Source organism: Lissotriton helveticus, chromosome 11, assembly GCF_964261635.1.
Source record: "Lissotriton helveticus chromosome 11, aLisHel1.1, whole genome shotgun sequence".
Classification (NCBI taxonomy): Eukaryota; Metazoa; Chordata; class Amphibia; order Caudata; family Salamandridae; genus Lissotriton; species Lissotriton helveticus.
In genome coordinates this window covers 241,925,825-241,952,941 of record NC_136072.1, presented here as the reverse complement: position 1 = coordinate 241,952,941, position 27,117 = coordinate 241,925,825, and the positions used below count along the sequence as shown (strand labels likewise).

The window sequence follows — 27,117 nt, the reverse complement described above, 5'->3', positions numbered from 1 at the left end:
AGGGACAGAGCAGGTGATCGATACACCTCCACAAACTCCTGAAATTGAAAAGGGACAGACTAGAGCTAGCCCAAAAGTTCAAGCAGAAGAAAATCAAGGGATCGAAGTGCTTGAACAGGATCAGATGGGGGCGTGGCTTAGGAGCCTTTCGAGATGGCCGCGACTCACGGGAGCTCCGCCGGGACGTAGAAGTCCGAGCTGCTTCCAGGACTTCATTTCTACCTTCGGACCCGGAATTTGGTCTTTTCCGAAGTCGGACAGGATGCTGCCTGTCCTGCTGCCACGACGACCGCTTTCTGTAAGCAGTTCCCCTTCATTTTGATGTTTTTCGCTGCCGCTCTCCTCAGCAGCGTTGCGGCCGCCATTTTGTTTTTCGGCGCGTCCGCGTTTTTCCCGCTTTTGATGCTTTTTCCTCACAACTCCTCAGCGGACCCTCTACTTTTCGGCCATAAGGTTGGTTTTTTCTTCTCTTTACCTCGCCTTTGCCATTTTTGAGTATTGCTGGCTTTCATGGGTGTTTTCTGAGACAGACTTTGCAGATTTTCTTTTTATCTTCACCAGTTGGTTTTCTTTGGCGCACAGATTTCTATCGCTTACGCAGTGGTTTTCCTCTCACCTTGATAATGGCTACGGCATGCACTAATCGCAATGGGTCTTCTCGGCTAAAGGAAACAACTTTGGAGGATTTTAATCCTTTTAATGCCTTACAAGACTCTCCAGAGGATTCCCTCACGGACTCTGTTACTTCTAAGGGGTCTGCGTCTTCGGTGTCCCGCTTGACCACTAAGCAAAACACTAAAGCGCCCCTTACTGTACCTAATTCCTCCTCTCTACCAGGCAAACGAGTCAAGGTGAATCCTCCTTCTCCACCTCCTGTATCATCCTCTTTGGCTTCCTCAGACCTCATTCTTGAAGAACTGCGTGCCCTCAAGCCTCACATGGAGGAAACTAATCTGCGTTTGCTTAACCTAGAGTCCAACTGGTCCGTCACTGAACAGAAAGTTGGAGTGTTGGAAAATCGTGTTGAGCTTATTCAAGGCCTTACGGACCAGATTTCACCCATGTCTAAAGAGATTACATTACTTAAACAACAGGTTGAACAGTTAGAAAACCGTAATAGGCGTAACAACCTACGCATTTATGGCCTAGTAGAGGGTTTGGAGGGCCCCACACCGATTTCCTTTTTTCAAACCTTTTTGCCAACACTTCTTGGCCTACCTGATTCTCCCGTTCTGAATATTCAGCGAGCACATCGTCTTGGTCCAAGTACATCGTCTTCAGCCTCCTCTCCTAAAGCTAGGGGAGTTATTTTGTACTTTCTTGAATATACTGATCTACTCCGTGTGTTGCAAGCTGCTAAACAACGAGGGAAAATCATCTGGAATGGCTCTACTCTATTTTTTGCTCAAGATTACGCTAAGGCTACAGCGGATCGGCGTAAGAAATTCCTGGATATGAGGCCGGCGTTGCGCAGTTTGAATGCGAGATACGGTTTATTCCATCCTTGCCTTTTCAAAGTGACCTATAACAATAAAACTACCACTTACGAAGACCCTGCTCTTCTGCAACGGTTCCTGAATAGCTGCAGAGTGGATTCCATGGACATTCCTCAACCATGAAGTCTGATACCTTTTTAACATGATTTTTCTCCAACATTTTTTATCTTCTTCGCTCCCCTTTTGTTTCTTGTAATGTCTCCTTATTTTGCTGATTTTTGTCTTTCATTTTTGTTGATATTAATTGTCTGACGTAATTCTTCACCTTTTTGGAGGTTGTAGCTCTGCTTGTGTTTCTTTTGTAAGTTTTGTTGTATGTTTTCCCTTGTTCCTCAAGTTTTTTCCCTCCTTTTTCTCTCCCCTTCTAGGTGGTTTCGTATATGGTCCCAAATTGTTTTTTCACCTATGGCGTTGTTCCTGAGGTTGTCTCCTTCTCTGTCGTCTCGTCGTGGAGTTTTCACGTTCTTCGCTCCATCTCCCTCATGTGGCTTCACCATCCCTATTTTTTCTATTTCCCAGTGGTATGTTTTTCATACAACGTTTTTCTCTTATTTTTCTTCTATACCCTTCCTTTTCCTTTACTCGCTTTTTTCCCCTTTCACTCTCTTTTCTCTTTTTTCTCTTTCTTCTCTTTTTCTTTTATCTTTTTTACTCTTTTCCTTTTTCTTCTATTTCCACCCTCTTCTTTTCTGTACTCATTTTCTTCCTTCATTGTCCTTCACTTTTCTGATCTATACTCCTTTGTTTTTTGCTCATTTTGCTGCCTTGCGGTTAAGTTGTAAGTTATGCTGGTTACTCATGCTCATGTTGCTAAATATTATGTTATTCAATTTTGCTGATAAGTTTCAATGTCTATTAATGTAATCTCATGGAATGTCAAAGGTTTGGGGTCCCCAATTAAGAGACAACGGGTTCTTTCGCATTTAGCACATTTGAAGGCTGATATAGCTTTATTGCAGGAGATTCATAGTAAAGATGTTGAAATTTCTAAATTACGCCGGAACTGGGTAGGTCATGTTTATGCCTCCCCAGGTTCGGGGAAGCGTAACGGGGTCGCAATTTTATGTCATAAGCGTCTAAAGATTCAACTTCTTTCTCAAGATACTGATACGGAGGGTAGATGGGTGGTGGTTTCGTTATTGGTCAATAAAATTCCTTTAACCGTTTTCAACTTATATGCCCCCACTGTTCCTGATAAATTATTTTGGCCCTCCATCCTTCAATCCTCTATGAATTATAATGATGACTACTTTATTCTTGGAGGAGATTGTAATATGGTTGTAGACCCATTTCTTGATAGGAAGTCCGCGTCTCGTTTCTCCCCTTCTCAGGTTCATACTCAATTCACGTCCACTATTTCCCAAAGGTCCCTTGTTGATTCCTGGAGACTGTCCAATCCCACCTTACTAGAGTATACATATTTCTCACCTGTCCACTCCTCCCAATCACGTATTGATTATCTCTTTATTTCTAAGAATCTCACTCAACATATCACTCACTCTGACATTGGGTCTATCCTAATTTCCGACCATGCCCCTGTCTCATTAGGTCTTGATTTACTCCCTCCAGTTAAAGGAACTCGAAGATGGCGTTTTAATAATGCCCTTCTTTTAGATACATCCTTTACTTCTGCTTTCCTTGATTTTGCACCACGCTTTTTTGCAGAGAATGAAACACCACACTCTTCTCCTCAATTAATTTGGGACACCTTTAAAGCTGCTTCTAGGGATTTTATTATTTCTTATGTTGCCAAGAAACGTCGCCTTGCACACCAATCTTTATCTTCTTTAACCTCTCAGATTAAACACTTGGAACTTTCTTATCATTCCACCAAATCTCAATCAGTCCTTACCCAACTCATTAAAGCTAAACTTTCCTTTAATAAATTAACTACCAACTCAGCCAACCTGTTTTTACTTAAGTCTAGCGCAAAATTTTACTCTGCCCAAAACAAGGCTGGCAATATTCTTGCCAACTACCTTAAAATCAAAAAAGAGCGAACGAAGATCGATTCGATTGTTTCTTCCTCTAATACTGTAGTTCATAAGGATGAGGACATTTTAAATGAATTCTCTGCTTTTTACCAAAATCTTTATACTCCAGAATCTCCTCCTGTACCCTCCGATATTGATCACTACTTATCCTCTATTCCTCGTCCTCAACTGACCGATGTTGATTTTTCCTCTTTAGATAAGGATATCCTTCCCAAAGATATTTTGGATGCCATTCATGTCCTCAAAAAAGGTAAAGCACCAGGTCCCGATGGGTTCTCTATAGAATTTTATTCTCATTTTTCCTCTTTTCTTGTTCCCAAACTACACCATTTATTCAGCTTTTTTATATCCTCTCAGAAATCTGAAGGTACTTTCCAAGAAGCTCTTATTTGTCTCCTTCCTAAGGATAACAAGGATCGTACTCTCTGTAAAAATTATAGGCCTATTTCATTAATTAATTTAGATTACAAAATATTTGCTAAGATTTTAGCTCTTCGTTTAGATAAAATTCTTCCACTCCTGATCGGTTCAGAACAATGTGGTTTCATCAAGGGACGCGTTCTCTCGGATAATACCCGTCTTTTCTTTAACGTTCTTAGTAGGTCCCCCACTTTCAAACACTCCTTAGCTGGGGGAGAGGTGTGGCGCCGCGGCCAGGGCGACTGACGCTGGAATCTGGGGATCACGGTTCGATCCCCGGCTCCGGCGGCAGGTTAGCCCAGCACCATGCGACTCTGGGCAATAGCTTGCTTAATCTTCCCGACGGCCCCCAGCGCCTAGAGACCCTAACGGGTGATTGTGCGCTATACAAATGTGGATTATTATTATTATAGCTGCAATTGCATTGGATGCAGAGAAAGCTTTCGATAGAGTCAATTGGTCCTTTATGCTTTCTACTCTCTCTTGGTTTGGGTTTGGCCCTAAATTCATATCTTACATCTCCCTATTATATTCCTTTCCTAGGTCTTTTATTTTTGCTAACGGTCTTGTATCTCCTTCTTTCCCCCTTTTCCGTGGTGTTCGTCAAGGTTGCCCTCTTTCTCCTTTACTTTTTATCCTTGCTTTGGAACCGTTTTTGTCAAAAATTAGATTAAATAGCGATATTTCTGGATTTCCATATGGAGACACTCAATTAAAACTATCTGCTTATGCAGACGATATTCTTTTGTTTATATCTCATCCTCACACATCTATTCCGGCTTTTTTATCCGAAGTCTCTTCTTATGTATCAGTCTCTGGTTATAAACTTAATGTTGACAAATGTGAAATTCTCCCTCTTAATAAATATTGTTTCCATGCTGATTTTTTACTTTCGTCCTTCCATTGGAGTCCCAATAAAATCAAATATTTAGGTCTTGAATTTACCCCATCTATTAAAGATACAGTGGCTTTAAACATTAAAAACTTAATTGATAATCTAACAGCCTCCACGACTAGATGGCATCCCTTATTTTTATCCTGGTGGGGCAGATTAGACTCTATTAAAATGATGTTGGTTCCGGTAATTTTATTTTTTCTTTCTAACCTTCCGGTTAACCTTCCTAAGTCCTGTTTCAAAAACATTTACTCTGTCCTTTCAAAATTTCTATGGCAACATAAAAAAGCTAGGATATCTTTTACCAAACTTAAACGTCCCAAGTTTCTAGGTGGAGTTAACTTTCCGGATTTCGCGTCCTACCACTCTTCATTTTTTCTTTCTCATTCAACTCCTTTTTTATTAGACGCGGTATCAGGTTTTTCCTCACCTCCGATATGGGTCACACTTGAATCCTCCTTCTTCCATCCTTTTACCTTCAAAGAATTTATTTCTCTTTCTCGCGTTCCATCTAAGATGTCTCTTCCTATTCTTAAACTTGCTAGGAAACTCTTCTTACCCTTTTTCCTCACTGGTCTTGACGATCGCGCTAAATGTTTATCTTCGCCCATATGGTATAACCCTTCTGTTAAAATTCATAACAGAACGTTCTTCTGGAAAGATTGGTATTCTCGTGGTCTTTTTTGGGTTCATCAATTCTTTCATGATGGCCTTTGCCTTTCTTTCTCATCCCTTCAATCTCTTTTTGCTCTTCCTTCTTCCTTTCTTCATAAGTATCATTTTTAGCGCGTGGCTCTCCAAACGTCTTATAACTCTTTTCCTACTTCTTCTTCTCCTCCTGTATCCTCTTCTCTTACTCTTCCTTTCCTTTTGTCTTCTCCTTCGGCTTCGCAAATTTATAAAAAAATCCATGATTTTCCTCTTGATAGAGATAAATCCAAGACGGAACTTGATTGGGAATCTGATTTGGCTGATACTTTTTCTATTTCGTTATGGCATGACATTTGGAATAAAATAAGAAAATCTTCTAGAGCAGCTAATACTACTCAGACCTTATTTTTTATTTATAACAGACTCCTGATCACTCCTGCCCGATTACACGCTATGGACTCCTCTCTCCCCTCCACGTGTTGGTCCTGCTCCTCTCCTTGTGCTGATCTCAAACATATGCTTTTCACTTGCCCACTTATTCATCTCTTTTGGTCTAAAGTATGGCAACAGATTAATTCAATTTTTTCTACACATTTTCCCTTTTCCATCACTCACATTTTCCTAGGTAGCTTGTCTGAAGTTTGGTCCTCTTTGCCCATTAATACTTCTATTATTGACCTGCTCTTGGCAGTGGCTTTTCAACAGATCACTAAATCCTGGAAGGATACATCAAACGTCTCTTTTCAAGCGTGGTGGTATGGTGTTTGCTACAACCACAGATTGGATAGAGCTTATGTCTCCCCCTTATCTCTTGCTATTAAACGTGACCTCTTATGGATACCAATTACTAATTTTCTTGATGTTTCTGCTTCTTCCCGTTCCTTACATAATCCTGCTGTGAGGAAGTCCCTAAACCACCATGATGTAGTTGTGTTTCTATACTAATATTTAATTGTATTATATAAGCATTTTCTCATTGTTTACAGTTAAAGAATTTTATTTAGCAACGTTTATCTCTTTAGATATATTTTAGGCATCTTGCATAATGAACTGTTATTGTTTTCCTGCCCCATCCCTTTTCTTTCTTTACCTTTTTCTTCTTTTTGTCTTTCATCCCTCTATTTTTCTTTCTTTTCCCTTCCTTTTCCCCTTCTATATCTTGTGCTTTATTATTATATATTGGATTGCTGTTTATTTTGTATTTTGATAATAATGTACGTTTTCTGGTTGCAATCTTTTTTTGAAATAAACTTCCTTTTAAACAAAAAAAAAAAGAACAGGATCAGATAGTACTAGAAGAACGTGTTCAGGACACAGAAACAGAGACATTTGATAACCAAACCCAAAATTCTCCTGAACCAGGCCAGCTTAGTAACCAGGCAGAAGAAATAGATACAAGACCTGGGACTAGTCAGACAGGAAGGGAAGAGACAGAAGCAGAAGTACCACAAGTAAACGAAAACAAAAGAATATTAGAAGAAAGCCAAATAGCAGTGCCAGCTAAAAGACTAAAGAAAAAGAAAAATATTGAACCAGGATTTATTAAGAAGTTGAGACTGAGAATAAAAACAGTGGACGAAAAACTTGCAGAAAAAAGGAAAAGTCCACGAATTTCAGGGCAAGCTGGAGAAGGCTCCAAAAGAAGGAGTGATCGAATAAAAAGGCTGAACGAAAAATACCAAAATCCTGAATGGACATACCTAATTTTGGAAGAGTTTGAGGATCTTGATATAACTGACGAAAGTGACGAGGAACAGATTGCTGATCTATCTGCCGAAGAAGACGAACTCACCTGAAATTACGCAGAGTAAGCTACCTGTGTAAAGTAACAAAGAGGGGTTGAGAAACTTCTTCTGAACGAAAATGTCTGATTCAAACGTGAATGGAAGGCCTAAACGCAGTTGTTGCAAAACATGCTGCAAAGTATGTATATGTAGTATAGCTATAGTGGTAATAATATGGATAGGACTAACCGTTTTCATTCCTTTTATGGTGAGCAAGAATACTGACATTAACTCTACACAGACTGAGACTACTGACACTGAAGAACTGACAACACGAAGTGTAGAAAGACGTGAAAAAGCACTTAGACAGACAAAACGAGACTTAGAAGCATCAGATGAGGAAGGACTACATTACCACGGAGTTAAGAACCAGACTAATTTAAATGTTTCGCAAATTTGTTAGTGCATTACGTAGAAACTATGGCAATAGAAGACTGCTATGTCTGCATGAAGCTACCTACTTCTGTAGCTGAAGGCGTGACTTATCATCACCTACCTTTGACTTATGGAATTTCCTGTAGTATTTTAGCAAGCTTATTTTACAAAAGAGGACCGTTACAGTACTACTACTCTAACGCAGACGTAATATTTTCTGAACTCCCTATACGTGGAAATCTGAATCCTGTACACACTAAAAGTGACGTTACACGTTATATGGGTGAATACTTTCTGACTATAGGTACCATAGATTTAAATGAAGCACACAGAGACAACTTGACCTGTTCATTACATGAGCAAGAGAAAATATTTCTAAACATGGCAGAGAAAAGAAGGGAGAATTTCCAAAGAAAGGCTAATGACAAGAGACAGAAAACTCCTAAATGCGCTGAGAACATGGAGAGCACCTCAAGTGGTGGGGCTGGTCCTGCCTTGTTGCTGGATTTCGAAAGGAAAGGGAAACTCTGTCTTCACCGCGAAAAGACTAGTTATTATAATAACATTTTCATTGGTTCCAGTCAATGTGAACACAATTATAAGGTAATTGGACGTTGGGGTTTCAAAAATGGGTCAGAACCTGTGTTTCCTGGAATTTATTATATATGTGGGAACAAGGCTTATTTCAAATTGCCGGATCACTGGTATGGAAGCTGCTACTTTGGCATTGTCTTCCCGAAAATATACCATGTGAATGAAATTGCTGGAAGCAATGAAAACACTAATGGCTTAGTGCGTAGTAAAAGAGAAAGCGTAGGTGAAATAATGGGTAGTATTTTTAGCGCACTGATACCTGGAGTGGGAGTGGTTCTGAACACACACAGAATTTGCAAATTATCCACAATAGTGGATGTGCTGTCTACTGACACAGCTCATGGATTTATATTGGTCAATACCGAAATGGTTGCGATCAGATCAATGGTTTTGCAGAACAGACTTGCGCTTGATACCTTATTAGCAAAAGAGGGCGGAGTCTGCCGGATGCTGAAGGCGCAACATTGTTGCACTTACATACCGGACAAAAGTGTACAGCTCAAAAGATATGTGAAAAACATTACTAATTTGGAAAAGGAACTCAAACCACTCGAGGTTGATAGTGCCTGGAAGAGACTAGTTGATGGTCTCTCAAATGTAGGTCATTGGTTTGCTAATTTAGGTAAAAGTTTATTGTTTAAGGTACTGATGCCAATTGGAGTGATAGGCTTCATCATACTCCTCATATTTGTCTGTTGCAAATGTCGCAAACACACGAAGAAATACTCTATGAATAAAAGAGGTGTGAAACGGAGTGTGGATGAGCTTGAATTAGAAGATTTAAATAATAAGATTTACAAAAAGGTGAACATTTTTCACCCTGAAAAGGATATGAAAGAGAAATTGAATAGAATGTTGGAAGAGATGGAAATGCACAAAGTCTGAAAAGTTGGCATCTGGTTCCATTAGTTTTATGATGATAGTAAATATCATCAAAGAGGGGATTGATAGAGCAAGAATTTGCATATTACGCGACTTGCTCGATTCATGAACCTCGAATCCGTTAAAACCAGGTAACCCAAAATTGTTCGTTCTACTAATTTCATTTATTTTGGGGTATGCGTGCATCTTAGAGACGTTTGCCTATGTGTTTTACTAAAACGAATAACTCTTGTTATTAAAATGGCCGCTGCTTTGAAATTTGCTTCTGCGCATGCGCTAGTCATACTCACGTGACATGACGTAGTTGGAGTCTTGGAGGGAAAGGGTGCGCATGCGTAATACAGTTAGGATGTCTGATCATCGTATTAACGTGGTGAAGCTTGTGCAGATGCTCTCGTTTTATTGTGTATTGCACTAAAATATAATCGCATAGTATATTTTTATAGTGATAAATCATAAGTACACAATCATGTTATGTAGTTTATTCATTTATTTCTATGTTTTAATTTGTTTTCGCTTACTTTCCATGTATCCTCGGTATGGAGGGGTGATTGAGTGCTTGGGAGTCCATTTTGGAGTGCAGTACTGCGCAGGACCAGAAGTAGCGAGGTGGCATTGACACAGCGCCAAGAGAAAGTCGCTGCCAAGACGTGCCTGGGAAGATGCACCTTCACCCAGCCAGAGAAGCTGAAAATCTGTTACATTATTAACAATGTATTTCTTCCTATTGTATTCAGTGCGACTTCTCATGGGAACCCCAATCTTGCTAGGCGGTACCCAAAAATGTAAATTGAGCCTAACAATAGTCTGTTCTGATTGGTGTGTTAACCTAGCCTACTTTGGGACCAATCGAAATTGGGGATTCTGCCACTTTGCAACATTTGGGGGTGGTACACTGACCCGAAAACAGTATAACTAGCCTAGGTTTAGCTATAGAATTTGTCCGACTTGTCCGAATAGCTGACCTGTCACTGACCCATCGCTCTCAATAGGTGACTTGATACAGTGGTGCTGCGGAGCACTCTGTCCAAATTTGACCATAGACTCAAAGGTTTTACTAAACCTTAAGTGCTGGCGGAGCACTTTGCTGGGAGGTTCGCTAACCCAATCGGGGTTCTGACTGATATCTGCAGAGAGGGTGGAGTGCAGGCGTTGCTTTCGAACTGCGGGTGCTGGTCGTGTCCTGGTGGTCCTTTCCTGATCCTAATTGGGGTATCCTGTCCTGTCCTGGGGTGTCCATTCTGCACCTGCTGTCCCATTGAGGGGTATCCTTCCTTGAGGGTTTTCCTGTCCTTGACTGACCCGTGGCCAGGGTTGGTTTTCACACCATTCTAGGTAAATATATTGCTAAGAACTCTGAAACTGCACCTTTCTATTTTTCTGTCTTTGCTTCAATAAAGACATACCTTTGCATACGTAAATTTTCCATGCTTTTCGCAATCTACTATATGACGAATCAAAGTATATATCTTCCATAGCATGTTCCTATGTTCCCTTACCTTTTAGAGTACAAATCTTTCCATACTGTTTATGAATGAAATGTGTAGTACAATTTTTCCTAAATACTGAACTGAAGTTATTACGTTAGAACTATAACGTGTTCCACTTTTCTACCCTTCCTATAGATATATAGGTTACCCTAGAGTCTCACTCATGAAATATGTCCCAATGGTAAAATCTGATACGTGCATAATAATTCCTACCATTTAGTATACACCCTTTGAATTTCATGTTTCGGTTATTTCTTGTTTCCTCATTATAGATTTTAAATGGTTGCCTGTATACTCTTCCTTTATGGTTATGTACTCTTCGTTATTCTGATTATAGATTGCCTTATTGCTATAAACTGTATGATTGCAGAGTCTGAAATCTAAGATAAACTTTTAAAACTTCCCAGTTGTCCGTGTTCATTTCAATGAATACAAAGTAAAGTATATGAATTTGGTATTTTGCAATTTGCCTGCCTTTTTCTTTCACAGCTAGCTCCCTGATCTATCGTGATCATAGGTACCCGTAACGGTGGATGGTAAGTCGGGTACATTGGAACCAGAAGGAAGGAATCAGGGATACTGATGGTAGAATTGTGAGGTCATCCGATTAATGTATATGATGAATTGAATCTTATGGGCCCGAAAAATATATGGTGAAATTATTGGTCGGGTGACCCACGATCTCTATCAACACCATGTCACATATGGAATGCCCGGCTATGGAGTCCCAGACACCACACTAAGCAGTGCTTATGATAACCATTTTGCAACTTGACATTGGTCTCTTCTTCAGTAACACAAATGATTCTGTTGATACCAATGAGGTGGTACCCTCCAATAAGAAACCATTTAACTGTCTTAGTCTACTGTTTGAGATGAACAAGTTACTTACCTTCGGTAACGCTTTTTCTGGTGGATACAGTATCTGCCTGTGGATTCCTTACCTTGTGAATATCCCCCTGCGTCAGCAACGTTCAGAAAATTCTTTGTAGCTCGCCTGCGTGGACGACGTCACAGAAACGCACGACATCGCGTGTGGCTCCGCTGACGTTACCGACTCCATAATAGGCCTACGCCAGCGTGATGACATCAGTTCCGCCCTTTTTTCCGTGCCTTCCAGGCACACGGACGGACCAACAACAATAGATATATACACAGTATACACAGTACAAACTAGTCAAATTAACACACATAGTGTGAATATAACAGGGTAAATCATGTAAAGAACACACTTCCTTTGAGGATAACATGTATACATTAAAAAACCATTACCAGAAATTCAGGTATATAAGAGTGGACAACGGGGAGGCGGGTGGGCATGTGAGGAATCCACAGGCAGATACTGTATCCACCAGAAAAAGCGTTACCAAAGGTAAGTAACTTGTTCTTCTGATGGCTACATCTGCCAGTGGATTCCTCACCTTGTGAATAGATTCCCACAGCAGTCCCGACTCCCGGAGGAGGGTGTCCACTCCTCTATACCAGAAAGTCCTGAAGGACAGAACACGCAAAGTGGCCGTCCCTCCTCACTTCGGTATCCAAGCAGTAATGCTTCGCGAAAGTGTGGAGGGAGGCCCAAGTTGCCTCTCTACAAATGTCCTCTACAGGAACACCCTTAGACAAAGCAGATGTTGAAGACTTTACTGTAGTAGAGTGAGCTCTTATACCCTCTGGAGGTTCCTTACCAGCCAGGGCGTAGCAGATCTTGAGGCATAGAATAATCCATCTCGAAAGTGTGCGCTTGTGCACAGCTCTTCCTTTTCTACAGCCAGCAAATCCAACAAGCAACTGGTCATCCACTCGACAGTCCTTTGTCTTATCAAGATAAAAGCTCACCGCCCTCTTAAGGTCCAGACGGTGAAGCTGTTCCTCTTCCTTGGAAGGGTGAGGGGGAGGATAGAAGGTAGGAAGGGTAATAGACTGTCCTAGATGGAAGGAAGTTACCACCTTAGGCAGAAAAGCAGCCCTGGTCCTAAGAACCATTCGTTCAGCATGAATGGTCAAGAATGGGGGCTTCAAACTAAGAGCTTGAAGCTGACTTACCCTCCTTGCCGAGGTAATAGCAACCAGGAAGACCGTCTTAAAAGACAAAAGTCTCAAGGGACACTTGTGCAAAGGTTCGAAAGGAGAACTCATCAGAAAAGTAAGCATCAGATTCAAGTCCCATTGAGGTACAATAAAGGGAGTAGGAGGAAATTTATTCGTAAGGCCCTTTAGAAATCTTAAAACAACAGGAGACTTAAATAAGGACGGCTGATCCGGCAGGCAGAGAAATGTCGACAAAGCCGAAAGATAACCTTTGACTGTAGCAACAGCAAACCCTTGCTGCGCTAAAGAAAGAGCAAATTGAAGTATATCTGATAAATCAGCCCTCAAAGGATCGATGGATTTCTCCCCACACCAGGAAACAAACCGAGACCACCTATAAGAATAGATAGACTTGGTGGAGTCACGTCTGGCTGATAGAATGACATCCACCACATCATGTGGGAGAGAAAAGGAATTCAGGTTGCCCCGTTCAATCTCCAGGCATGAAGGTGTATGGTCTGGAGGTGGGGGTGTAGAACCTGCCCCTCCATCTGAGAGTGGAGATCTGCACTGAGAGGGAGACGGAGCGGAGAGCACGAGGAGAGGTGGAGAAGATATGTGTACCACACCCTTCTTGGCCAATCCGGGGCGATCAATATGACTTGGGCCCGGTCTTGGCGAATCTTTCTCAGAACCCGAGGAATCAAGAGTATGGGAGGGAACGCGTAAAGGAGTTGTGAGCCCCAACTCAACTGAAACGCGTCCCCCAAAGCTCCCTGCATCAGATACTGGAGACTGCAGAATGACGGGCAGTGAGCATTCTCGTGAGTGGCGAACAGGTCCACCTGAGGAGTTCCTCACATCCGAAAGACGTGACAAACTACCTCTGGATGAAGCCTCCTCTCATGGTCGGACGAGAACTGCTGACTGAGACTGTCTGCACGCACGTTCAGAACTCCGGCCAGATGATTTGCCATCAGACAAATCTGATGGTCCTGAACCCAGGACCAGAGATGCAGAGCCTCTCTGCAGAGACACTGCGACCCCACTCCTCCCTGTTTGTTGACATACCACATCGCGGTGGTGTTGTCCGTCAGGACTTGAACCGAAAACCCGCGAAGGGAAGGGAGAAAGGCCTTGAGTGCTAGACGTATCGCCCGCAACTCTAGAAGGTTAATGTGAAGCAACCTTTCCTCTGGAGACCAAAGGCCCTTGATCTCCAGATCCCCCAGATGAGCACCCCACCCTAGAGTGGATGCATCCGTTATCACCGTGGCAACCGATGGAGGTAGATGGAAAGGCTTTCCTTGAGACAGATTGCCTTCCACGCTCCACCAAGATACATCCGCTGCAGCTACTCTGGAGATCCTCACAGACTCCCTGAGATCTCCGTTGTGTTGATATCACTGCCTGCGGAGACACCACTGGAGTGCCCTCATGTGCCAACGTGCATGGTTGACCAACAGAATGCAGGAAGCCATCAGACCGAGCAGGCGAAGGACCTTCAGGACTGGAACGACTGCTCCATTGTAAAAAAAAAGGAATCATTCCCTGTATGTCGAGAATCCTTTGAGGTGGAGGGAATGCTCGACATACAGTTGTGTCCAGTACCGCACCTATGAACAGGTTGCGCTGGGAGGGCACCAGGTCAGATTTGGGTACATTTATTGAAAAACCCAACCTGTGCAACAACTGAGTTGTGACTTGCAGATGATGGAGCACTGTCTCTGGAGATTCTGCTTTGATCAACCAATCGTCCAGATACGGGAATACAGGTATCCCCGACCTCTGAGATGTGCTGCCACCACAGCCATCAACTTGGTGAAAACTCGAGATGCAGTAGTAAGACCAAACGGAAGGACCACAAACTGGTAATGTTGCGATCCCACCGTGAAACGGAGATACTTTCTGTGCGACTTCAGGATAGGAATATGGAAATAAGCATCCTGCAAGTCGATCGACACCATTCAGTCCTCTTCCAGCAGTGCCTGAAGAACCTGAGCAAGGGTGAGCATCTTGAACTTCTCCTGTTTCAGGTAAAGGTTCAAGATCCTAAGATCCAAGATTGGACGAAGTCTGCCACCCTTCTTGGGAATCAGGAAATACCGGGAGTAGCATCCCTGACCCCTTTCCTGCTCCGGAACCACCTCTATCGCACCTTTTCGTAACAGTGACAAGACTTCCTCCTGCAGGAGAAGTAGGTGGTCCTCTGAGCAAAATCCTTGGCAAGGAGGGTAATCTGGAGGAAATTCCCGAAAGGGAAGAGCATACCCATTCTCTACAAGATTGAGAACCCAAAGATCACATATAACCGATTCCCTATCAAGTTGAAAATGGGTAAGCCGATCCCCTACAGGACCCGCATGATCCGGAATGGCGGATCTAGGGCTGCTTTGCTGATGGTGAAGGGGGTTGGGAAGAGGCGGAGGAGGCTTGACGTCCTCGAGGACGAGCTCTTTGTTTGCCCCTGTAGGCTTTATATAGTGGATTTTGCTGTGGCTGCTGCTGTTGAGTTTGATGGTAGGGACGAAAGGACGAACGTCCAAAACCTCTATACCTCTTAGTCGCAGAGCCTCTGGACTGCAGCCCCAAAGATCTGGCAGTAGCCCTACTGTCCTTAAATCTTTACAAAGCTGCATCAGATTTTTTGCCAAATAGTCCAGCACCATCAAATGGCAAATCCAACAAGGCTGCCTGAACGTCCGCAGAAAAGTCAGATGACTTCAGCCAGGCAGCCCTTCTAGAGGCAACAGAAGTTCCCATAATGCGAGCAACTGAATTAGCAGTGTCAAGACCACTTTGAATCACTTGACGTGCAGCCGCCTGTGTATCGGCCAACACATCATTAAAATCCTTCCTGCTGTCCTCAGGAATTTTAGGAGCCAACTGCCGTACAGAGTCCATCAGGGCATGTATATATCTCCCCAAGAGACATGTGGCATTGGTCGATTTTAGAGCCATACTTGCCGAAGAGAAAATCTTCTTCGCAGTCTGATCCTGTTTCTTGGACTCCTTATCCCCAGGCACTTGAGGGAAAGCACCAACAGTCTTCTTCGAACAGGTTGCCTGTATAACCAGACTTTCAGGCAAAGGATGCGAGGATAGAAACTCAGGATCACCAGGTGCTACCCTATACCTCCTTGCAACACCCTTAGCCTCTGCAGGAGCTGTTCCAAACCTCCAATATAGGCTCAGTCAAAGCCTCATTAAAAGGAAGCAATGGTTTCACAACTGAAGATGGGGAATGGAGGACCTCAGTCAAAAGATTAGACTTGTATTCAGCTGTAGGCAAAGTCAAATTTAAAAGATCCGCAGCTTTTTTGATGACCACATGGTATGGTGCAACGTCCTTTGAAGGGGCATCAGATACAGAGGACAGCTCCCATTCAGGGGAAAGCTGTAAACCACTAGCATCCTTCAAATCACCAAAATAGTCCTCCTGAAGCTCACCTTCTTCCACCTCAGCCTCAGCCTCTCTAAATCTTTGCTCCTCTATAGGGCGCTGAGCTTCTCGCCACGATCTCTCCTTCAAGAGTCGCGTCGTCGGATCCGTGACCGACTCCGACGGAGCCGGTGCCGGCGTCGAGATCGGATCCGGAAGCCCAGAGTCGGAGCCGGCGACGATAGAATCGGCGTCGACGACCTCGGAGGCGCCAAGAAATGCCAAGGCGGAGCTGGCGCCGGCATAAATGGCATAAAAGGAGCTGGAGCATAGGAGTGGGGAACTACTAAATTATATGCCAATGGACCCATGGGTTCCGAAGGTGCACCAGAGGGGTACAAAGCTCTCGAGTAGACTCCATACATTGCGTTTAAAAATGAAGTAGGGTCTTGACCTGGAGCTGGGAAGGGTGGGTAAGGACCCTCAGGATGCTCTCTCGGAGGTTCCAGATTCGCCTCCTCTTCCACAGGCGGATGGACTGGAGTCATCGAGCCCTCAGGTAATGGAGCCTCTTCTTCCTCTCGAGCCGGGGACGGCGCCGGAGAGGGATCCGATACCAGAGCCGGAGAACGCACTGGTGACTCCAAGGGCGAAGCCTCACCTTCTGGAACACCAGGTGAAGGAGACACCTCATCTTTTCTATGCCTCCTCTTAGGCGACTTCGGTCTCGACTCCGAGTCCTTACCGGAGTGATGTCGAGATCCATGCCATCGCTTCTTATGCTTCTTCTTCTTTGACCTCGAAGCATGACCAGATGACGACCTCGAAGGCGACACCGTGCGGGACCTCGACCTCGACTTCAACCTCGCCCTACTCGAACGCGATCTCAAAGTCTTCTTCTCCTTTCTACCTTTCAACTTCGCCACCAGAATTTTTGCTTCCCTCTCTCGAAGAGCCTTCGGGTTCATCTTCTTACACGAAGACCAGCCTTTGACATCGTGGTCCGAACTCAGGCACCAAATACAATCCTCGCGCGGGTCCGTAATTGACATCATCTTGCCGCACTCCCCACATGGCTTGAACCCGGTCTTCTTAGACGAGATCTTCAGTGAGAAACAAAGAAGCAAGAAGACACCAAACAGAGAAAAACAGTAGCAAAGTTACTAACAGCTACAGAGGTTCCCCGAAACCGTTAGCGTCGACGACGTGGAAAAAAGGGAACTGATGTCATCACGCCAGCGTAGGCCTATTATGGAGTCGGTGACGTCAGCGGAGCCGCGCGCGATGTCGTGCGTTCCGGTGACGTCGTCCACGCCGGCGAGCTACAAAGAATTTTCCGAACGTTGCTGACGCAGGGGGATATTCACAAGGTAAGGAATCCACTGGCAGATGTATCCATCAGAAGCCGCCTTACTGATACCATTGACAACTTTGGTCAGCCTGCATTTGACCGCTACACACTCCAAGATGTTCACCACGGAGGGATGCTACACAAGCACATGAGGGGCTTACTCCTATTGGCTCCAGCCTACCTCTTCTCTTTCCTCTTCTCCTCATTTGACATTTCCCAATAGTGCTCACCAAGCATCCTAATCCATTGGGAATAGACCACTTGGCCCCCTCGTGTTACTTATTACATGAGGTGGCCTAGATTTCCAACATGAACACAGATGCCAATATGCCTAGATTCCACCATGAGGGATCGCTAGGAGTTATGTGCACCTGATTTGCTCTCCATCACTGTATATGCAAGAGTACTTAGGTTTACTATACTTTTCTCTTACCATTACCCTTGATTAACAAAACATTCAACTGTCTTAGTTTACTACTTAGAGGCCACCTTACAAAAACCACGGATGACTTTGGGATGCCCAGCCTTTAACCACTGCACACTCTGAGACAGGCGCCACTGAGGCATGATACCTCTGTTACATCAGCACGTGAGAAGCTCACTCCTTTTGGCTCAAGCTCGCCCCTCCCCTCCTTTCCTCTCCTCATTGTCCACTAGGTCATCACTCCTTCCAGCTGCTGCCCACACCACACCTGAGGACAATCGCTCCAATTGCCCGTACCTTCAATGACAGGTCTTCTCCTCTGCTCAGTCTCGGGCCAGGTGAGCAGAGGAGGGTAGGTCTCTTGTGCTCTCTGTGCAGAAACCATGTGAGTATGGTTGCTTCTCTTGAAAACTTTTTCTTTTTCTTTTAACACTAAGTCATTTGGGTCCCCTTGATTTACTGTTTCTTTTTATTGACTATCATAGCTCTTTCCACTGTCAGCAGCTGAGCACTACCCTCTGCTTTTGACCTATAGGGCATAATTAATTGATCCAAAGGGTAAGACCCGTCACTCACAATGGAGGACAACCAATCACTTATGAAACGCTGAGTAACACGAACACAGATTGGTTTATTTTGTCTGTTCCATGTATGTTCACTTGCTTATTCTGTTATATTATATGTACTTGTGTGTTTTTCACTTCTTTCACGTTGTGGTGACTGGTCAGCGCCAAAAATAGCATGCGCATGTCTACCTTTAGAGACACTATGATACAGTGAGTTGGAAAATCGATGCTGGTGACACATTGAACCAAACATACAAAACATTTGTTTACTGAGTGTTTTCTTTATTTTTTCATTTATTCTCTAGGTTAGATGATCAATTCTAAACATTTTGAACTAGGTATTTTCTTCTAAAGAAATACCTTAGCAGCATATCATGTCTTAGGGGTGGGGTCGGACTATCCCCCATATTTTTGGTCCTGACGAATAATTGTGGAACTTTTTTAGGCCATCGAAACCTGACCACACTCACAGATTTAGTCTACTTGGGTACATCACGCCCCTGTATTAGCCCCAACCAAATTATATTTTTTTAATCCTACCAAGGGAACCATCACATTACAGTTCAGTTTGGTATCTCTTAGATAGTTTTAGTCTCCCTTTACTTCACTGTACACATTTACATCACCCCTCACATACAAAATGCCCTTACACAAGCACTTCTCATCAGATAGCAAAAATAAAAAGATCTCCCCTAAAGTGACCCTTCTTGGGGCCCGTAGGGTATTATAGCGCTGGACCTATGAGAAGCAAGCCCACTATGAAGCATTACATCCTCAGTGATGTGTGAGGGCACCAAGAAATAATCCTTAAGATTCCCCCTTCTTTGCCCGCCTTCCTTTCTTCTTTGCTTTTTGATAGAAACAATACCTCCACTGCTTTTTGCATGAATATGGCCTCAAATCCCCTGAATCGGGATTGGCTCTAACATGAAGACTACCTATTGGCTAAAGGAGATCCATTAGGGAAATGAGTATAGCCCTGAAGAACAAGTTACTTACCTTCGGTAACGCTTTTTCTGGTAGATACTATATCTGCCTGTGGATTCCTCACTTTGTGATTATCCCCTTGCGTCAGCAACATTCGGAAATTCTTTTTGCAGCTTCGCGCCGACGTGGACTCGGACGTCACAGAGGCACGGCATCGCTCGCGACTCCGCTGACGTCACCGACGCCTACAATAGGCCCACGCCGGCGTGATGACATCAGTTCCGCCCTTTTTTCCGTGTCTTCGAGGCACACGGACGGACCACTGACAGTAGACATATACACAGTATACGCAGTACCCATATCAAGGTAACACACACAGTGTGAAGCAAATGCAATAAAACATTTTACAACAAAATAAATATATATAACAGAAACACTGGTATAGAAGAGTGGACAACGGGGAGGCGGGTGGGTCGGGGAGGAATCCACAGGCAGATATAGTATCTACCAGAAAAAGCGTTACCGAAGGTAAGTAACTTGTTCTTCTGATAGATACATCTGCCGTGTGGATTCCTCACCTTGTGAATAGAGTCCCACAGCAATCCCCACTCCTGGAGGAGGGTGTCCACTCCGCTATACCAGGAAATCTTGGAGGACAGAACGCGCGAAATGACCTTCCCTCCTCACCTCGGTATCCAAGCAGTAATGCTTTGCAAAAGTGTGGAGGGAGGCCCAAGTCGCCGCTCTGCAAATGTCCTCAACTGGAACACCTCTAGACAAAGCAGAAGTTGCAGACTTTGCCCTAGTTGAATGTGCTCTAATACCCTCAGGAGGGTCCTTACCCGCCAGAGAGTAGCAAATCTGGAAAGTGTGCGCTTGTGCACCGCTCTGAGGGCACCAGGTGAGACTTGAGTACATTTATCGAAAAACCCAACCTGTGTAACAACTGAGTTGTCTCTTGCAGATGATGGAGCACTTTCTCCGGCGACTCTGCTTTTATCAACCAGTCGTCCATATACGGGAATACATGTATCCCCGACCTCCTGAGATGTGCTGCCACCACCGCCATCACCTTGGTGAAGACTCGAGGCGCAGTAGTAAGACCAAACGGAAGGACCGCAAACTGGTAATGTTGCGACCCGACCGTAAAACGGAGATACTTTCTGTGCGACTTCAAGATGGGAATATGAAAATACGCATCTTGCAAGTCGATCGACACCATCCAATCTTCTTCCAGCAGCGCTTGAAGAACCTGTGCAAGAGTGAGCATCTTGAACTTTTCCTGGTTCAGGTAAAGATTCAAGATCCTGAGATCCAGGATTGGCCATAACCTGCCATCCTTCTTGGGGATCAGGAAATACCCGGAGTAGCATCCCTGACCCCTTTCCTGCTCTGGAACCACCTCTATCGCACCTTTTCGGAATAAAGCCAGGACTTCTTCCTGCAGGAGAAGCAGGTGGTCCTCCGAACAATAACCTTGGCAAGGAGGGTAATTGGGAGGGAACTCCTGGAAAGGAAGTGCATACCCATTCTCCACAAGATTGAGAACCCAAAGATCCGATGTTATCAATTCCCAATCTTGTAGAAAATGGGTAAGCCGGCCCCCCACTGGGCCCACATGATCCAGAATGGTGGATCTAGGGCTGCTTTGCTGCTGTGGCTGGGGGCTGGGATGGGGAAGAGGAGGAAGAGGAGGAAACATTACGGCCCCGAGCTCGGGCCCTTTGTTTGCCTCTATAAGCTCTGTACAAAGTGTTCTGCTGCTGCTGTGGCTGCTGTTGGGTCGATTTATAGTTTCGAAAAGAAGATCTGCCAAATCCTCTTGAGCGTCTTGCAAAAGTGCCCCTGGTCTGAAGACCCAACGACTTTGCTGTTGCTCTGCTATCCTTAAAGCGTTCCAATGCAGTGTCTGCCTTCTTCCCAAACAATCCAGACCCATCAAAAGGAAGATCCATCAGTGCAGCTTGGACATCAGTGGAAAACTCACTAGATTTAAGCAATGCGGCTCTCCTTGTCGCAACAGAAGAACCCATGATCCTCGCCACAGAATCAGTCGTGTCCAAACCACTTTGGATAACCTGTCTTGCTGCAGCTTGCGTATCAGAAATAACTTCCTGAAAGTCTTTCCTACTCTCTTCAGGTATCTTGGGCACCAATTGTTTCACAGTGTCCATAAGAGCATGGATATAACGTCCCATTAAGCAGGTAGCATTTGTGGATTTTAAAGCCATACTGGCCGAGGAAAAGACCTTCTTAGCAGCCTGATCCTGCTTTCTAGACTCCTTTTCCGCTGGAACCTGCGGAAACGCACCTGTAGATCTCTTGGAACAGGCAGCCTGCACCACCAAACTCTCCGGTAGAGGATGAGATGTTAAAAATTCCGGGTCCTCAGGAGCTGCCCTATATCTCCTAGCCACAGCTCTAGATACAGCAGGAGCTGATACAGGATTTTTCCAAATTTCTAAAATTGGTTCCTTTAAGGCATCATTAAAAGGCAATAAAGGTTCAGTCACTGAAGAAGGAGAGTGAAGGACCTCTGTGAGCAGATTAGATTTAAACTCTGCAGATGGTAGAGTAATGTTCAATAAAGTTGCAGCTTTCTTTATCACCACATGATAAGGTGTCACATCTTTTGAGGGTTCATTAGAAATCGAAACAAGGTCCCATTCAGGTGACAGTTCAAGGCCACTAGCTATAGATAGGTCCTCAAAAGGGTCCTCAGAATCATGAAGCTCGCCTTCCTCTAGATCTTCTTCTCTATATCTCTCCTCATCCATCAATCTTTGGGCTTCACGCCTAGATCTTATCTTCAATTTCGAAGCCGTCGGATCCGTAATCGACTCCGACGGAGCCGGAGCTGGCGTCGGACTCGACGTCGGACGAGGAAGAGACTCACGACGTCGCTCAGGGTTCGGCATCATAGTTGATGGAATTGGAGTCGAAGGAATCGGAGTCATCGATCTCGGCGTCGATGGCTTCGGTGTCGAAGGCCTCGCCGGAGTCGGATAATGCCAATGCGGCGCCGAAGCCGGCATAAAAGGCATAAAGGGCGCAGGTGCATAGGAATGAGGAACACCCAAACCATATGCCATAGGACCCATGGGACCAGTAGGAGCCCCAGAGGGATACATAGCCCTTGAATAGATACCGAACATCGCATTCAGGAAATGCGTCAGGTCTTGACCTGGAGCCGGAAAGGCAGGGTATGAACCCCCACGTTGCTCTTGAGGGCGTGGAGTCTAAACGACGTCGACCTCTTCCTCAGGCTGGTGCACCGGAGTCGAACGACCTTCGTGCATCTGAGCACCACCCTCACCAACCTCCTCCTCCTCACCTTCATCCTCCTGACCTGAAGGATGGGATGGGTCCGTAGATGGAACAGCCTTCTGCTTCGGTGAACTCGGTGAGTTCGCATGCGACTCCTCAACCTCGACATCGTGTTCCTCCGAAGCCGAAGAAACTACCTTCTCGACCAGCTTCACCTGTGACTTCGGCTTGGAACCCGACTCCTTCCTCGATCGATGTCGGGATTCATGGGTTCTCTTTTTATGCTTCTTTCTAGAAGACCTTGAAGCATGGGCCGAGGACGAATCCGATCTCGACCTCGATCGAGATCTCGACTTCGAACGACGAGTTCGCGATCTTGACTTTTTCTTTTCTTTTCCTCCTTTAAACTTAGCAACTAGAAGTTTTGCTTCTCTCTCTCGGAGGGCCTTTGGTGTCATCTTCATGCAGGATTGGCAGTCTTCGACGTCGTGGTCGGAACTCAGACACCACAAACAGCATTCATGCGGATCCGTAATGGACATTATTCTGTTACATTCTCTGAAAGCTTTAAATCCAGTCTTCTTCGAAGTCATGATGAAAACGAGACGACAAATATACTAGAATTTTAGATAGTAACAAAGTTACAATAAAGGCTACAGACGATCCCAGAAAACCGTTAGCGTCGACGACGCGGAAAAAAGGGAACTGATGTCATCACGCCGGCGTGGGCCTATTGTAGGCGTCGGTGACGTCAGCGGAGTCGCGAGCGATGCCGTGCCTCTGTGACGTCCGAGTCCACGTCGGCGCGAAGCTACAAAAAGAATTTCCGAATGTTGCTGACGCAAGGAGATATTCATAAGGTGAGGAATCCACACGGCAGATGTATCTATCAGAAATGTTGTGGCTTTTATTGATTCAAGTGGAAAGGATTACCTCAGGGAGTTCATCTCCATCTGCTTCTTAGTAGGTCAGTCCTTCCTGGGAGTGGGAGAACCATACCTGATTTTCCCAACAGGCTAAGCTCAATGCTGTGTACCCATATTATAAAAGTTACCTTTACTGATGGAATACACAGTTCTACCCTTCTCCGACTTTGTGTTGAATTGACTTCCCCAATGGTTCAATACTGACCCTTGAGAGCACTAACCTCCTCATTCACATGATGGGCAAAACTGTCAATCTGTTCGGTGAGTTCTTCCATAAAAGAGACATGCCATTCTCTGTATGGGGCTTGTTTTAGGATAGTCCCCAGGAACTGCAAGGAACACAGTGAGAGACTTTAATGCAGTAATAGAAACGTAAATGCAGTATCCACGGCTGACGTCTGGAGTGATTTTGAGAAGATAAGGGTAAACAAACTTCAGCTAACAACCTCTGTAATGACGAAATTATATTTGGACAGAAGAACCAGAGAACACATACAGCAATGCTTAAATAGTGTGGTGTGATATCAGTGCTCAGAAGAAACAGGAGGCCTTGACAGTGGCCGTGATTTACACAGAAACACATGCAACAAAACCATGCTGCCCACAAATTATTGTGAAAAGAGCAACAGTGCAGCCATCCAGACAAAAAACTCATTGGGACTATGCAACAATATCACATACTTAGAAGCAGAATGGAAAAACATTTTGGGTATCCAGCAAGGGGGCAGAATGTAAATTTCGTGTTAACAAGGGTGAAGACTGAACACAAGGAACATAAAATTGCATCTCAGGAGCACAATAGAAGCTCAGTGGAGTGTGATGGCCTGGCAAAACATACAGTGACAGAGTGACAATTCAAATGAAGATAGGGAGCATGGATCATGTGCCAATCCGATTGCAGAATATGAACTTACTGATAATGTGGAATACAGTGGGAAGAGTGATAGTGTGACAATCCAGGGAAAGAAGAACATTGTGCTAGTGTGACTATCCTGGGGGATAAAAAAGAGTCGGAGGAAACAATTACCAGTAAGGGGCTACATTTATAGCCCTGTGCAACAACAGTCAGCTTTATGAGTAATGCAATGATCACTGTAAAGCCTGTAATTTACCTGGGTAAAACATGCAGATAAACTCTGATACATGTAGGACTAGGTGTCGTAAGCATGCAATTTCCAGTTTTATGAATGTCAACTTGGGCCAATAAGGTTTTTAATGCTTCTGGTAAATATTGCATATTAGGGAAATGTTATGTACCGAGTACAGCTGCTCCCCCTCTGTGCCCAATCATAATCAACATCATAGTAACGATCATAATCCATAGAAATAATAGGGATATGGTGAGAATATTGCAACCTCATAGCAGAACAGCACTATGATGGGGTGAATTTAATATCTGCATATATTTACGCTGAATGAGTGGCTATGGAAAACAAAGAGACAAGCGTCATGTGTAACATTAATTAGCAATTCATCCTTACTGAAACAAGTGTGCATTTCCACTTTGCCAAGTCAAAGGTTCTTTCCGTGGAAGCTGAAATAGTAGTTGGTAAAAAAGAAATATATGTAAGTAAAAGTGAATAGCAAGCAACATTTCAAAGGCAATGTGCTTACATACCAAGCACTAGCAGAAGTAGATTCACACAATTCAAAGTGTGCAAAATATGTTTGTTGGCTCAGCCTGTCCTGGGAATTGAGTTCAAGGTCATTAGTTGTTCATGTGCCCTTTATGTCACTCTTAGCCCCTTATATCTGGTTGTAATTTTAGGTTTATATATTCTTGTTTCCTTTCTTATATAACAGAAAGGGCACCACACCACTTGTTTGCAGAAAATCAGTTTATTACAGAGCTACTGCCAATAAGCATTTCAGCTGTCAGATGAAGCCTTGATCACATAGGGGATCACCGTTGTGGTTCAGAGTAAAAAATTGCATATGTGCTCTAAAATTACATACACATAGAAAAATACTCCTTTATTATATATCAAAGACCAAAATATTTTGTAACACTTCTTAATTTGCTATAATACCCAATGTACCCCAATTTAGTCCTAGGTAGTCGCACAAGCTTTTACCTACATTTGTCCTACCTTGCTCTACATAACAGTTCTGGCCCTAACCTTTTACCTAGTTAGGTGCTGCATAAATGTTGTGTGGTTTCTTCGAAAACTAGCCTAATTTATTATGCATGAGGATTCTTAGTATCACAGCAGGATTACAATCTTGTGCATAATAACTCTGTATAAGTGTCACCACTATCGTCATCCTTGGCTGACATGCCCACAGTACCATGGCACATCTAGGTAGAACCCCTGATGGCACCTTTCAGGTATATAAATACCACATCTTTGCTGGGCAAACTGGAGGAGAAAAAGATTCTATGCTGACATGCTGACACGAGACGCTGAAGTTCCTGCATGCAGACACTCCAGTTAGCAGTTGTCTGACATTACTTGTGGGTTGTCCACTCGAGACCAAGATGGGGTACTTTGCTTTCTCACATCAGGTATTGGGGTTTGCTCTTTTCTAGGAGGTTCTTGGCTATACACCAACATACATGCTAGGTACACTTAGGTACATCTAGTTAGGGTTTGCATCGTAGGAGTACGCACTATTAACTTCATGTATTTATATGTCTGCATATATTCACTATTTTAGCACCATGGTAGAATTCTACTTTTTATTTACTCTATTGGTGCTTGTTATCGTCTATATCTGTTTCTGTCTCGTGGTTATTGCAGCACATGTATTTTATGCTAGAAGGACTCTGGTTCAATAAATACTTATTGAAAACGCCCCCACCATTTAGTCTGTGTATCTCTCTGAGATAAAGTGAGCACAAGTGACCAAGCAAAAAGTATTGTACTGTTTCCATGATCCCTGAGAGGTCAGGGTTCTCATGTTCGATAGTTGCCAGAAACTATTCTCTCCTTGGTAAGGTTGTGGGGCTTATAGTCCATCACCACCCCCTTTTGTACCGCTTTTGGCCGCCATAAGTGTGGCAGGGTATGCTCAGACGTGAGTCCCTTGCTCACTTTGCCACTGGATTCAAGCAAGCCGGGCTGAAGACGGCTGGAATGCCAGAAACCGGTCCTCGGAAGCTTGTTTCCGGTCCAGGGAAGACATGGCTTGGCAGTTCGGGCTAGACTGTTCCCATGAGGCACAGGGTCAGACTGATTTGCATATAGCCATGTCTGAACTGGGGTGGCAGAGTGGGCTAAAGAACGGTGATGGATTAAACCCAGATCTTTTGACTGGGTGTGAGTGTTTGATTGATTCAGATGCTCAGTCCATCACCACCCCCTTTTGTACCGCTTGTGGGGCTTATAGTGGCACTGTGAGCTAGCTGGTCTACATACTAACATATCCTTTGGGGGTGTCTGGAATCAGTCTGGACACCAATCCCTTAGTTTATGTTGTCTAAAACGTGGAGATCCTTTATAGATTTGTAGGAACTACCCGACTAATTCACACAATAAAACACTTCCGCATGACATCTGCTACACAGGCTGAAATATAAATCTTGTTTTTCAGAAAACAAGGGTGTCTAACCTCTCAGAAATATGTATCAATCAATTTATTAACAACATAATATCACCAACTTTTCTAAATGTTGCTCCATGTGTACTTCTCACATAGTAGGATTCAATTATGCAACATTTAAA

General features: G+C 44.0%; 1 protein-coding gene across 1 annotated transcript in view; it reads right to left on the bottom strand.

Annotated features, from left to right (window-relative positions):
- The window catches only part of LOC144791673 (maestro heat-like repeat-containing protein family member 2A), a 77,369-nt gene that overhangs the window by 38,501 nt on the left and 11,751 nt on the right, over positions 1-27,117 (bottom strand). Inside the window, exons 5-6 of the mRNA XM_078666414.1 lie at positions 24,934-24,986; positions 23,674-23,781 (exon numbers count right to left, since the gene is read on the bottom strand). Coding sequence (XP_078522540.1) covers positions 23,674-23,781; positions 24,934-24,986 — 161 coding nt within the window. The remainder of the gene's footprint in view (positions 1-23,673; positions 23,782-24,933; positions 24,987-27,117) is intronic.